The sequence below is a fragment of the Pelodiscus sinensis genome, chromosome 3 (assembly GCF_049634645.1).
Source record: "Pelodiscus sinensis isolate JC-2024 chromosome 3, ASM4963464v1, whole genome shotgun sequence".
Classification (NCBI taxonomy): Eukaryota; Metazoa; Chordata; order Testudines; family Trionychidae; genus Pelodiscus; species Pelodiscus sinensis.
Window position 1 is genome coordinate 198,698,749 of NC_134713.1, and position 13,425 is coordinate 198,712,173.

General features: G+C 64.9%; 1 protein-coding gene across 1 annotated transcript; it reads right to left on the reverse strand.

Moving 5' to 3' along the window:
- Positions 1–999: 999 nt before the first annotated feature.
- On the reverse strand, positions 1,000–9,062 carry CST7 (cystatin F). Its single transcript, XM_006136892.4, has 4 exons — positions 8,882–9,062; positions 6,049–6,221; positions 5,474–5,590; positions 1,000–5,112 (listed from the first exon to the last, which is right to left on the reverse strand). The coding sequence occupies exons 1-4, from the start codon at positions 8,949–8,951 to the stop codon at positions 5,035–5,037; spliced, it is 438 nt and encodes a 145-aa protein (XP_006136954.2). The 5' UTR covers positions 8,952–9,062; the 3' UTR covers positions 1,000–5,034.
- Between the last annotated feature and the right edge of the window lie 4,363 nt (positions 9,063–13,425).

Below are 13,425 nucleotides of genomic sequence, written 5' to 3' on the forward strand. Positions count from 1 at the left end.
TCAGGGCTAGTAACAGAATGGCCATATCGGGTCGGCCTTGGGGGGTGCTTTGGGCTCTGTCCCAGTTCGTGCCATGGCGCAAAGGGACTAGGTTGCTGCTTCTCTGTGCTGGGGGAGGGGAAGTAACGGCTCTTCTCGACCAGCCTGCACGGTTGCGCTGCAGGGGCGTTGAACACTAGGTGGTGATGCTGTCACGAAGCAGAACGACCAGCACGGTTGCTTTGATTGCATCTAAACGGACTCCTGTACCGCCGGGAGCCACAGGAAGTAGCTGCGCTGCCTGATAGCGGGTGGGGTTAGGTTACTGCAGAGGGAGCTGCGGCTCAGACATTTACAGCACAAGAAACAACCAAAAGTATAATCCGTGAGCCAACCCAGATCTTGATCTTGCTGCTCCGGCTGCGTCCGCGACCACCCTGACAAGTGTGAGAAGAGAGGCGGCTGCCAAGCGGCTCCTTCCTGGACGGGTCCCATGCTGCGTGGGTTGCTGCTTTGTGTGGTTACCTGCTGCCCTGCAAAGCGCGTTGGTGTTTCTGCACCCACTTTGCACTGTTAAATGACTGTGCAGTGGAGAATCAGGCCCCTCCCCCCCGTGCGTCTGCTGCTCATGGGTGGGATCAGCATGGCAGGACCGTGCACACCGGCGGTTTGAGCCGAGGGGGGAGGGCTCCCCTGCAAATCTGTCTGAGCACAGCACAGGCCTAGGATGCGCCAGGCCAGGAGAAAGGGAGACCCTACCCATTCTGTGGTGGGCCAGACCCAATGCCCGGCCCTCCCCCGCCCAAGATGCTGCCCAACTGCGGCATGGCAGTGGGGTGCTGTGGGGGGAAGCCAAGGGTGCAGTAGGGATGTCAAACTCAGGATTTACCGGTGCGGCGTCCTGGCAGGTCTCCTGCTCTGTCCGCTGATAAACGTTCGGCTGCGTGCCTTTCCCTGGCTCCCTCAGCGTATCGCGCCAGCACGACACTCCACGAGAGCCCCAAAGGCCACAGACTCAGATAAGACCAAGGCACCCGAGTGGGGTTTATTGTTGAACAAAACACAATAGTCGTGGGTAGTCCAATGGCCTCCGCGCCCCTGCAGGGTTGGACCCATTACGACGGACAAGGCTCAGTCGATAGCATGGATTTCACTACCGCCCCCAGGCCGGCCAGAGGTGAGCGAGGCACCCCAGCACGCACAGGGGCCGTGCGTATCCTCTTGCACGCTAGTGACCTGTTGGGTGCCTCCCCTTGCACGTTCCCGCCAAGCACTCCCTGCCTGTCTGTCAAGCTGGTTTATCATGTACGCGGCTGTTGGCCTGGATTTACGTATTTCACGTGCTGTTCGCAGTGCGCGTGGCTCTAGGGCCGAGCGACAGGCTGGCAGGCAGACAGCTGTTTGGGACACGGCCTGTTATGCAGAGCATAGCTTGTGCTGACTGGTCCCAGCACCAGGCGCCTGCGTCAGGCTCTGTCCCCGACAAGGAGGCTGGAGATGCTGGAGACCATACTGAGTCCCTGTGACCTTGTCAGAGTGCGGAGCTGGGGGGGCAGTGCCAGGGGACAGGGGCACCACGTGTGTGGGGTTCTTGCACTTTTGGGGGCGCAGGCGTTGGGAGCGCCCAGACTGAGGGATGTTTTGTTGTGAAAAGGCAGAAGCTGCTTTTTCAGGTTCATGCACATCCCCCCCCCCCCATCTGCACGAGGGGCAGCGCTCCACTGCCCCCCCCACCTGCTCCAGTTCCCCCAGCTTCTGCCAGGCTCCCATGTTCCCCTCAGGCCGGGGGGGGCCGTGCCCGAGGGTGGCCAGAGGACAGCGCTGCCCAACGCCTTCCAGTGGGGAGGGGAGGGGGATTGAAAATCGGCAAAGGAAACCGTGCTGCTCCCCAGCCCGCCCCTACGGCTGCACACCCGGGCGAGGTGGTTGAGGGGAGCAGCAGCCCCCCGTGCCCTGAAGCTGTCGCTGCGCAGTGCGGGTCTCAGTATTTGTGGCAGCTTCCAGCATTGTGGAGCCGGTGCAAGGCCACTTTGCTTCCTTGTCCGGAGGGTTTTTGCTCCGTTGCTTGCTCCGTGGGTAAGCGGCGTGCGATTGCAGCTGGAGCAGGCCGCTGGCGAGCGTCCGGACGAGCGGTACGACACCTAGAGCTAGCTGGCCAGTGCTACGCTTGAGCTCACCCCCCTGGGAGGACGGCGGGTGGTGTCTGACCCATCGCGGGCGGAGCGGCGACGCTGCACCACTCAGATGTTAAGGAAAGAGCCGTTAGCAGGCCCAGCGTGTACACTGCCCTCCCGGCAAGGCTGTGGTGACGCTAGCCTGGCCTGGCCCTCGCTGGGCAGGAGCCCTGCCGTGCCGCGTGGTGTGGGCTGCCTTGGGCGGCTCAGGTCTGCGTTGTGGGGAACAGGCGACGTGCCGCAGCCCACTTCTTCAGATGCCTGGGGCCAGGGTACAGCGACATAGTGGGGAGGGTGTGGTCAGGTAGTGTCTGTGCCGGTGTGGCTAACAGTGGGCTAGAAGGGTGTGGGATAGCATGGCCCATCCAGAGACGGCGTTGTGCTTCCTTGGGCGCATGTGTCAAATCGGCCTTGGAGGGCCAGACGCTCGCTGGCTTCTGAAATTGCTTTGGCCGAGGAGTCGCTTTAGCTCCAGGAGTGTCTGGGCACGTTCCAACGGTCCCCAGCAGGTGTGTGTTCCCCTTGTCTGTTAACCCGTGGTCGTGGAGATAGGCCGGGCTGGCCAATGCACGTGGCCGAGGGGCCCTGGCTGGTGTCGCCCACGCTGGCTGATGTGCTTAGGGCTGTGATGCTGTGGCTTGTGTGGAGCTGGCACTGGGGCTTGTTGCAGGGGAGGGTTCCTGGGTGAGTGTCTGTGGGGTGGTGTGTGGCTGCTGGACAGCATTTGTTTCAGGCTGGGCCCCAAGGCCTGAGCGTGGGGATCTTTCTCCAGGGTTTGGAAGCCAGCGGTGGCTTGTGCTCCTGGTTTGTGGCGACCACAAGGATGGCCGGCCACGCTGCTTGGGGGAGTCGTGCTGTTTCACTAACAAGTGAAGCACGAACTCCTCTGCCAGGCTGGGGCGCGACGCCTGCACGCTCAGAACAGGCTCCGGGATGCTGAGCTCTCCGACCTGCTCGCTGCATGTTGGAATCTGCCTGCTCCTTGGAGGAGCGGCGTGGCCCGGGGCTGGTTGGCGCTTGGCTCCATTGGCCCCAATCCGTTCCACGGGGGGCGGGCCCGACGGCACCTGACTGGACCAAGACTCTGGTCCCACAACAGCTGTGGTCCGGAGGCCCATGGGTGTTGCTGGTGGGAGGGGCCCAGCGGCAGAGCTGGCAGGGCCAGCGGGATGTGCAGGGCAGCAAAGCCCAGCCTGGCAGCGAGGCTGGCAGGGCCACTGGAGCCCGGCGGCCGCCCCACCCCGCTGTCTGGTCAGGTCCCGAGGGTGACGGCCCAGGGAGGCCCAACCTGTACTACCTGCTCCCAGCACCACAGCCTGGGGCCCGACCTCCAGAACATGCTAAGTATCCCCTAAAGGGGAACAAGCAAAGGCTCCTCTGCACCCCAAGAGCTGGGGGCTGGAGCCAGCTGGTGCCTGCAGCGCTCGCAGGGGTTCTCTGGGCCGTGCCACACGCCTGCGCCTGAGGGAAGAGTCGCTGGCTGCTTGTGACCAGCTTAGCACGGGCATCCGGCCCCCGGGCTCCGTGGGGAGCAGGGTCCCTCCTCCCTCTGGGGCGGCCACACCGGAGTGGTGGCTGTAGGACAGGCTGGCGGCAGAGGCCTTGTCGGGAGCAGCTGTTGCCCAGGTAGATGCTCCTGTGAGCCCCACCCAAGGGGAGGCGCCGGCAGGAGGGAGGGATGTCGTGCTCGGGGCCTGTGGCTCTTTGTTTGGGGGTTGCTGGGGCCAGAGCTTGGAGGCTGAGTGCCTAAGGGGTGTAGGCACCTAATGTCCATCGAGCTGCAGGGAGCGAGGCACCTAAATCCCTTTAACCATCTCTTCCTTAGTCCCTTGCCTCCTCCCCCCCCCCCCCCCCCGTGCATGTGGCGGGGCCTGCGCCCACCCACGTCCACCGTGCAGCTCGGGGGTGAGTTGGCTGGGAAGGGCTGCCCAGCGGCGCTGGGGCCGATTCGTTCTCTGGCTCGAGCGAAACGCCGGCACCGCTCGGGGGGGGCTTGGCACTGGCCAGAGGGGGGCGTAATTCCCAGCTCAACACCCCCCCCCCCGGAAGGGAGTTCAGTGCAGCAAAGCTGGGTGCCTCCCTCCCCCACAACGGCAGCACTCGGCCGCCAGGGCCCCTCCACACAGGCAGGGACAGGCTAGTGCTGGCTGGGTGGGTCCCTGCCGCCACTCACAGGTCTGCCCGACAGCGGCTGACATTGGCGCTGGCTGGCCCCCGGGGGGCGTGGCCTTTCGGCTAAGCTGGGGTCTAGCTGGCCCCCGGGGGGCGTGGCCTTTCGGCTAAGCCAGGGTCTAGCTGGCCCCCGGGGGGCGTGGCCTTTCGGCTAAGCCGGGGTCTAGCTGGCCCCCGGGGGGCGTGGCCTTTCGGCTAAGCCGGGGTCTAGCTGGCCCCGGGCGGGGGGGGGCGCATGACCTTTCGGCTAAGCTGGGGTCTAGCTGGCCCCCGGGGGGCGTGGCCTTTCGGCTAAGCCGGGGTCTAGCTGGCCCCCGGGGGGCGTGGCCTTTCGGCTAAGCCGGGGTCTAGCTGGCCCCGGGCGGGGGGGGGGGGGGGGCGTGGCCTTTCGGCTAAGCGGGGTGTCGTTGACTTTCCATGGACGCGTGGGCCAGTGAGGTTGGTGGAACAACCGTTGTCCAGGGCTTAGCTAATATGGCAAAATGCCTCCGGGACGGCTCTCGGCACTAACCCTATTCAGTGAGCTCATGACTCTGGGTGGGTTTATGGTGCAGACTGTTGAGCTGTCTCCGAAGAGCCGGAGATGGAAGTCAGCTGCTCTAGGCATGGTCCCTGCAGCAGTTCTTCCTGGTCCCTGCGGCTAAGCGAGAGCGCACAGACCGGGCCGAGCCCCTCCCGGCCGCGCGCGGCCCTCGCTGGGGAAGGCGGCTCAGCGACAGCGAGAAACCGGCACGTGGACTTGATGTAGCCAGGGGATAGTCCAGACCTCGAAGTAGCATCTCAGCATCTGCAGGCAGGAGAGGACAGGTCAGGCTTCTAAATTCACTCCTTGGGGCTGCCTCAGAGCCAGCCGAAGAGTTTGGGGGTCCCCCTCCCTCCTAGGCCTAAGGAAAGGGAGGGTGGGCGTGTGACCCCCACCCCCGGGGGGAGGAGCAGATCCCTAAGTCGGGCGCCTGGCCGTTAGCCTTTCGGCAGCACGTTTTGGGGGGCCCCGCTCTGCTGTACTGACAACACAGGCTGCCCACTCGTGGGCTTGTGTTGTGCAGAGTGTGAAACCGACCTTGCCATTGTCTGCAGAGCAAGGGTGGGGCTGACCCCCGGGGCCGGTACAGCCCCCAGGCAGAGGAAAGGGCAAAGGAAACGCCTACTTGCTGCAGCTTTTTCTTCTTCTGGAAGTCGCAGCTGTCCAAGTTGGAGTGTCCCCTCTTGTCGCACACGGTCCGGCTGATTTCCACGTGGATCATGTATTTCAGCCCCCGCACCACCTGCAGGAAGCGGCGCCGTGGGGAGAAGAGGTCAGACCTCTCCACAAGCGGCTGGGGGATGGGCCTACACCAGCCACACAGCGTCCGTGGAACTCTGCCACGTGGGGGGAGGCCTTGGGGCTGAGCAGACAAACGTGTCCCAGGCCCTGCCCCCAGCAGCGTGCGCTGTCCGAACGCGGCCTCCATGAGCAGGTGCTCAGGGCCAGCTGGTCGCCGGCCTGGGACGGGGCAGTGTCTTCTGGGAGCGAGGCTAGAACCCGATTTCGTCGAGCCTGTGGACGTACCCGGCGGGCACCGCCTGGCTGCTTTCGCCAGTTGCCATCGGGCTGGCCGGGGAGCCGAGTACGCCACCAGAGCGGGGACCCAGCTGCCGGGGCTGGCGCGGCGCTGCCTGGACGAGGCCAGGGATGCCCCTGCCTGCGGCGGCGAGAGCAGAAGGCGGCTGCCCCGGCACTTACCTGCACCAGCGCGCGGGTGATGCGGGACTCCCTGAAGAGGAAGAGGTCGTTGGAGCTGTTGTTGTAGCGATACACCCCAAAGCGGGCGGCTGTGCGCACTCGGGGGTCGTGGGGGTCCAGGACTCGGGGAAATCCCGGTGGGGCGGTCGAGTCCGGCTTCTGCAGGTAGGGAGCTGGGAGGCCACAAGCAGGGTCAGAACAGCTGGCCCAGGGCACCCCACCTGCCGCTGCCCCCGGGCACCAGCTGCACCCGGGGCTACCCCAGCCTCCGCAGGGCCCGGCCAGCACCTCCCTCTGAGCCTCTTTCCAAACCGGGGCTGCGCCCCCCCCCCCCCGAGTGCGGGAGCAGGGGCCCAGCGGGGGACAGAGGAAGGGGCCGCCCCGCACCCTGCTGCCCGGGGAGCTCTGCAGCTGGGTCTGGCTCGTGAGCTGCGTGCGGAGGCTCCAGGCTCCAGCTTTTCACACCTGCAAGGCTCAGGCCGCCGCGTTTTCACACCGTCTGCGTCAGCACCGAGCCGCGGCACGAGCCACGTGCGACGAGTCTGCACCGACAGGCCCGTGGTGCTCGCACAAGCGCGTGCGCGGGCCCTAGTGACAAGGCGCGCCCCCGCCCGGCCCCTAGCGCCTTTGCACAAGCTGCCCCCGCTTCTCCCATGCAGCCCGCGTGCGGGGGGGGGGGAGCCGGGGGCCCCAAGCCCCGCCCCACACACGGCCTGGGGGCGGGGCTGAGCCGAGCTGGCCGGCAGCTGAGTTACGAGCAGCCCAAACTTTGCACCAGAAGGTGAAAAATGCCTCTTGCTCCCCCCCGCTCAGTTAACCACCAGCGGCCCCCCCCGGGTGTTCCCCAACGGCCCCCCCGGGTGTTCCCTACCAGCGGCCCCCCCCGGGTGTTCCCTACCAGCGGCCCCCCCCGGGTGTTCCCTACCAGCGGCCCCCCCCGGGTGTTCCCTACCAGCGCCCCCCCCCCCCGCCCAGTTAACCACCAGCGCCCCCCCCGGGTGTTTCCTAGCGGCCCCCGCCCGGCCCCCAGCGCCCGGCTGCAGGCAGGGCCCGGCCGGCGGAGCAGGGGCCGGATTCCCGCTGTGACGCCCCGGCGTGGAGCGCGCTGCTGCGGGTAACTCGCGTGGGAGCAGCTGGTCCCTCCCCCCCGCGGGGCCAGCTCCGCCTCGGCCCCTCCCCCACGCTGCGGCCCCCTCGCCCCCCCCGGGTCGGCCGGAGCGTGGCCCTAACCACTGGGCCCCCTTCCTCCCGCGCGAGGCCGGGGTGCGCCGGGAGCCCCTCGCTGGCCCGGGCCCGCTGCGCCTGGGAGGAAGCGGATTTCCGCTCGCCCAACGCTCCTGGCCGCTCTGCCGGGGGAGGCCGCAGATTGGGGTTTGGGGCTCGCTGGAGCGGGCTGCTGCTGAGCCCCATCGCTGTCCCGAGCCGAGCGGGTCCCTGGCCCGCACCCAGCGCCGGGCCCTGCTCCCCCCAGGCTGCCGAGCAGGTGCTACTGCAAAGGAAGCCAGCACGTGACCCCCACCCACAGCTGGGGAAACCGAGGCAGGAGAGGGCGAGGAAGCAGCGCGCCCAGCCCGCAGCCCGTGAGGCCGGCCGGGCTACAGGACCCGACTCCCGGGGGCCGAGGGGCGTGCGGGACGGGCAGGGCCTCCTGCCGGGCTGGGTTGGCCGCTGATGAAGTGAGCAGGGCCAGCTCCGTGCCCCGCTCGGCCAAGCCCCAGGTCAGAGGCAGCCTTGCTCAGTGGTGAGGGGGCTTGGGTGCCAGCCCACGTGATCTGTCTGAGCCGCAGCCTCCCACGTGTGAAAGGGGAACGAGCAGCTCCCCCCCCCCCCGGGGCTAGGTCGAGGTGCTCCCGTGTGGGGGCCGTGCACGCCCAGGGCCCTGGAGCGGAGCCGGCGCAGCCCCTCGGAGGTTGCCCAGCGGGCTGAGGCCTCGGCCGTTCTACGCCCGTAGCTGCTGCCTAGTGGTCACAGCGGCCCTCCCCCGGCGGATCCGATGGGACGGGCGTAGCCTCGCCACTGGCTGCCGCGGGGAAGGGGGAGCCCGGCCGGGCCGGGGTGTCCTGGCCAAGCGGAGCCGGTCACGTCCCGCCTGGGCCGCAGGGGCAGAGCTGAGAGAGCCGGGGCCGGGTGCGAATGGCGCTTCTCCTGCCGGTGGCCTGGACGGCGTCGGGCCGGTGCTGGTCGGTGGCTCCAGCCAGCAGCGCCCTCCCGCTGACGGGTCGCCCCGCGGGGCTTCCATGCCTGAGAGCCGGCCCGTCGGCTCCCTGCACCCCGCCCCCCAGAGCCCGGCGCTGCCCCTGGGCCCGGGGGGGTCTTTCGTGGGGGTGCGGCTGCTGCACCAGCGCACGGGGGCAGGCGGGCCACGAAGCGCGTTCGGCCCCGGGCAGGCCGGGCCCGGGCAGCCCCTCGCGCGGGGGATTCGGAAGCTCCGACGGCAGCAGCTCTGCAGCCCTCGGCCCCAAGGAAACCACAAGCGGCAGCGGCCGGTTCAGCGGCGCCGCCAGAGCGCAGGGCCCGGGCGCCGCCTCGCGCAGACGGCGCAGCCCCGAGGCAAAGCCCCTTTGAAGTCACCACTCGACAGATTTGCAGCCGCGTTTCCGGCGCGGTGGAGCCCGCCGGGAGCCAGGGAAGGGGCCGGGCGGGCCGGGGCAGCTTAGACGCTGCCGTGAATTGAATCACAAGTTGCCCTGAGGAGCCCGAGACACGTCTCGCGGGGGGGGGATTATACACAACCCACCCCCGGGGGCCGGAAGAGACAAGTCCTGCCCCCCCCCCCCCCGACATGCACCCGCCGGACGCGCGCAAAGCAGGGCGAGGCGGTTTCTGCTCTTACCGGTCGCGCTCCAGGCTGAGTCCCATAGACTGAAATAGCAAAGCACCGCCAAGCCCCAGCCAAACCTCATTGTGAGCAGCTCCGCAGAGCAGGGAGCAGTGTGTCAGGCGGAAAACCAGCCGCTCCCCTCGCCCCCAAGGAAGAGCTGCCCGAGCACTCCCATTGGTTGCTGGGGGGAACACACACACCCGGCTTGACACACAGAGACGGACACACCCCCCCACACACAGCTTGACAGAGAGAGACACACACAGAGCAGAGACAGAGCTCGAGACAGACACACACAGGGACAGACAGACACACACACAGCTTGACACAGAGACAGACACACACACACAGCTTGACACACAGAGACGGACACACCCCCCACACACAGCTTGACAGAGAGAGACACACACAGAGCAGAGACAGAGCTCGAGACAGACACACACAGGGACAGACAGACACACACACAGCTTGACACAGAGACAGACACACACACACAGCTTGACACACAGAGACGGACACACCCCCCACACACAGCTTGACAGAGAGAGACACACACAGAGCAGAGACAGAGCTCGAGACAGACACACACAGGGACAGACAGACACACACACAGCTTGACACAGAGACAGACACACACACACAGCTTGACACACAGAGACGGACACACCCCCCACACACAGCTTGACAGAGAGAGACACACACAGAGCAGAGATAGAGCTCGAGACAGACACACACAGCTTGACACACAGGGACAGACAGACACACACACAGCTTGACACACACACACACACACACACAGACAGACACACACACAGCTTGACACAGACACACACAGCTTGACACACAGACACACACACAGCTTGACACAGAGACAGACAGACACACACACACACAGACAGACACACAGACACACACACACAGCTTGACACAGACACACACAGCTTGACACAGACACACACACAGCTTGACACACAGAGACAGACAGACACACACACAGCTTGACACAGAGACAGACAGACACACACACAGCTTGACACACAGAGACAGACACACACACACACACAGCTTGACACAGAGACAGACACACACACACACACAGCTTGACACAGACTCACACAGCTTGACACACAGACAGACAGACACACACACACACAGCTTGACACACACAGAGCAGAGACAGCTCGAGACAGACACACAGCTTTTCACACAGAGACAGACAGGCACACACACACACACACAGAGCAGAGACAGAGCTCGAGACAGACACACACAGCTTGACACAGACACACACACACACACACACAGCTTGACACACACACAGAGCAGAGTCAGAGCTCCAGACAGACAGGCACACACAGCTTGACACACAGAGACAGACAGACACACACAGCTTGACACACACACAGCAGAGACAGCTCGAGACAGACACACAGCTTTTCACACAGAGACAGACAGGCACACACACACACACACACACAGAGCAGAGACAGAGCTCGAGACAGACACACACAGCTTGACACAGACACACACACACACAGAGCTTGACACACACACAGAGCAGAGTCAGAGCTCGAGACAGACAGACACACACACAGCTTGACACACACACAGAGCAGAGTCAGAGCTCCAGACAGACAGGCACACAGCTTGACACACAGAGACAGACAGACACACACACAGCTTGACACACACACAGCAGAGTCAGAGCTCGAGACAGACGGGCACACACACAGCTTGACACAGACACACACACACACACAGCTTGACACACACACACAGACAGACAGACACACACACACAGAGCAGAGTCAGAGCTCCAGACAGACAGGCACACAGCTTGACACACAGAGACAGACACACACACAGCTTGACACACACACACAGACAGACAGACACACACACAGCTTGACACACACACAGCAGAGTCAGAGCTCGAGACAGACAGGCACACACACAGCTTGACACAGACACACACACACACACAGCTTGACACACACACACAGCAGACAGACACACACAGCTTGACACACACACACACACACACAGCTTGACACACACACACAGCAGAGTCAGAGCTCGAGACAGACACACACAGCTTGACACACACACACACACACACAGCTTGACACACACACACAGCAGAGTCAGAGCTCCAGACAGACAGGCACACACACGACTTGACGCTCCGAGTGGCAGCTGTGGAGGCGCGTCGTGCCCGGGGGGGGGTGGTGGCGGCGGGTCGCACCTGCCAGGAAGACGCTGGCCCTGGCTCCATGTGCGCTCCGATAAGTGAAAGTGCCCGCGGGACAGGAACGGACACGGTCCCGGCCCTCGGCACAGGGCGGAGCCTTGCGGCCCATGGGAAGTGCACGTTGCCCGTGATCACGGGGGCGCAGGCCCGGAGGAGGGGGGCAGCCAGGCCGGGGCTGGGGAAGTTCTGGGGCAGGAGTTAACTGGGCTCCTTGGAGAGCCCTGAGAATCAGGCCTGTCTCCGCAGCCAGAGCGCCCGGCCGGTGGGTCAGCGCGGGCCCAGGCCTGCGGACACAGGGTCCCAGTACTTGGTGTTTTCCCTGGAGCCCCCACTGCCTGCGTGTCCGTGTGTATCTGTGGCCGGGAGAACACCGAGCCCCCCACAAGACTATTCAAACCCCGGAATGATTTGTAAGTTGACGCCTGATTGCGGAGTGCGTGGAACTGGCAACGTGGCACTGGGAGCATCTGTCGCTAGGAGAGGCAGTGCGGCCTCATGGGCCATGCCCAGGACCGGGACTCAGCAGCCATGGTTTCTTTTCCCAATGGCACTGCAGGTGGCTTTGGGCATCTCGCATCACTACTGTGCCTCGGTTTCCCTGTCTGTGAAATGGGGCTAATGATGCTGCTTTCCGCACAGCGAGAGAAGAGCTCCGCGTTCCAGCTCTCCTGTGCAGGACGGAGTGCAGCGTCCTCCCAAGGAGCCTCGTCTCCCCCCCAAGGAGCCTCCTGGAATGCCTCGGGCAACGTGCTAAGTGCAGCTCGGCCGGGGGCTGGGAGCTAGTGCCGCAGAAGCAGCTCAAGGAGATGCTGCCTTGGAGTTTCCCTGCAGGAACCAATCGGATCGACTCCAGCTCTCCCGGAATCGATCCCTGACCACGGCCGAGTCCCAGCGACATCGGCCCCAGAAGGTCCAACAGGGCGAGTGCGACCTGCAGCCATCACGGGACGGGCCTCACGATCGTGGCACTGAACTCGCTCGCGTCCTGGCTCTGGTCGGTGCTCGCCCTGCTGTGCCCCCAGGCCATGGGACACGAGGAGCAATCGACACTGTAACCCCCCCCCCGGCCCGTGGCAGGGTCCTGTGGCCCAGGGCGGCTGCTTAGACTGGCAGGGCTGGTGCTAGGGAGCTGCAGCAGTGCAGGTATCTCCCCTTGGATCTGAGCCCCACCCCCTTTCAGGGCTGGCTCGCGGCTTAGGCCCCCTGGTCTGGCAGGAGGGGGCACGCTTGGCCCGGGCCTCACGATCTGGCCCAGCATGGGGATAAGAGCTCGGCCTGAGACCAGGACCAGCCCCAAATGACCCAGAGCGCCAGGCTGGAGCCCAGATGCCTGGGTTCTGTCCCCGGCCCTGCCGCCGGCTGGCCTGGGGCAAGTTGCTTCCCTGCTGCCTCAGTTTCCCCTTTGGGATCTGGAGAGATGCTGCTGCCCTGTGCAGCCAAGCACGGTGACTGGGTGGGGAGAGGCAGAGGGGCTGGAGCTCTCTGCCCCCCCCCCCGATGGACGCCCGCGCCCCAGGGCCCCGCGCCCCTCCCCCTCCTATTCCCCCGCAGGGCCCCGCCGGGTCTGTGACGTGGCACCAGCAGAATGCCCCCTCCCGCCGTCACAGACCCGGCGCCGGCCAGTCAATCAGCGCGCAGCCCTGCGGGAAAGAGACTCGGGCAACGCCGCCCATGGAGGGGCGGGGCGATGGGGCACCTGCCTGGGCACTGGGACCCCCCGCATGGGGGGGCTGCCGCTGGCGGGGGGCGGAACGGGGGGGCACAGTACACACAAGTATGGCCGGACTGCACCCCAGCAATGTGCCGGCCCTGGCCCAGCTGGGTGTCAGCCGCACTGTCACATTACTGAATTGGAGGGAAGCAGCCAGATCGCTGCTGCACCCCTAGGTGGGGGTGTTGGCCCCAGAAATTGGTGTAGGGGGAGCCATGTGGGGTGTTGAATGGGAGATTATTGTTTGTTGATCTTATGTACGCTATTTATGTGAGTGTTTAATGTCTGTGTAGGTAGGAATCTGTAATCTGTGTGGAAGCTGAATATTTCTGTGAATGTGGTTAAGCATTGCTATGGACAGGCTGAGTAGCAAAGCCCTGTGGAACAATGGCTCTCAATGGGCTATGGACACACCCAAAGAATGGGATTTGTCACCTGAGGGCAGCCAGCAGGAAACATAGAGATTGGCCTCTGACCAGGTGACTTGCTGCATGCAAGAAGAGGCCAGGAAGGAGTATAAAGAGGCCATGTGGTCGATGCCATTTTGTTCTCAGCTCAGCACTTCATCCCAGAGGCAGCACTGCAGGGATTGAA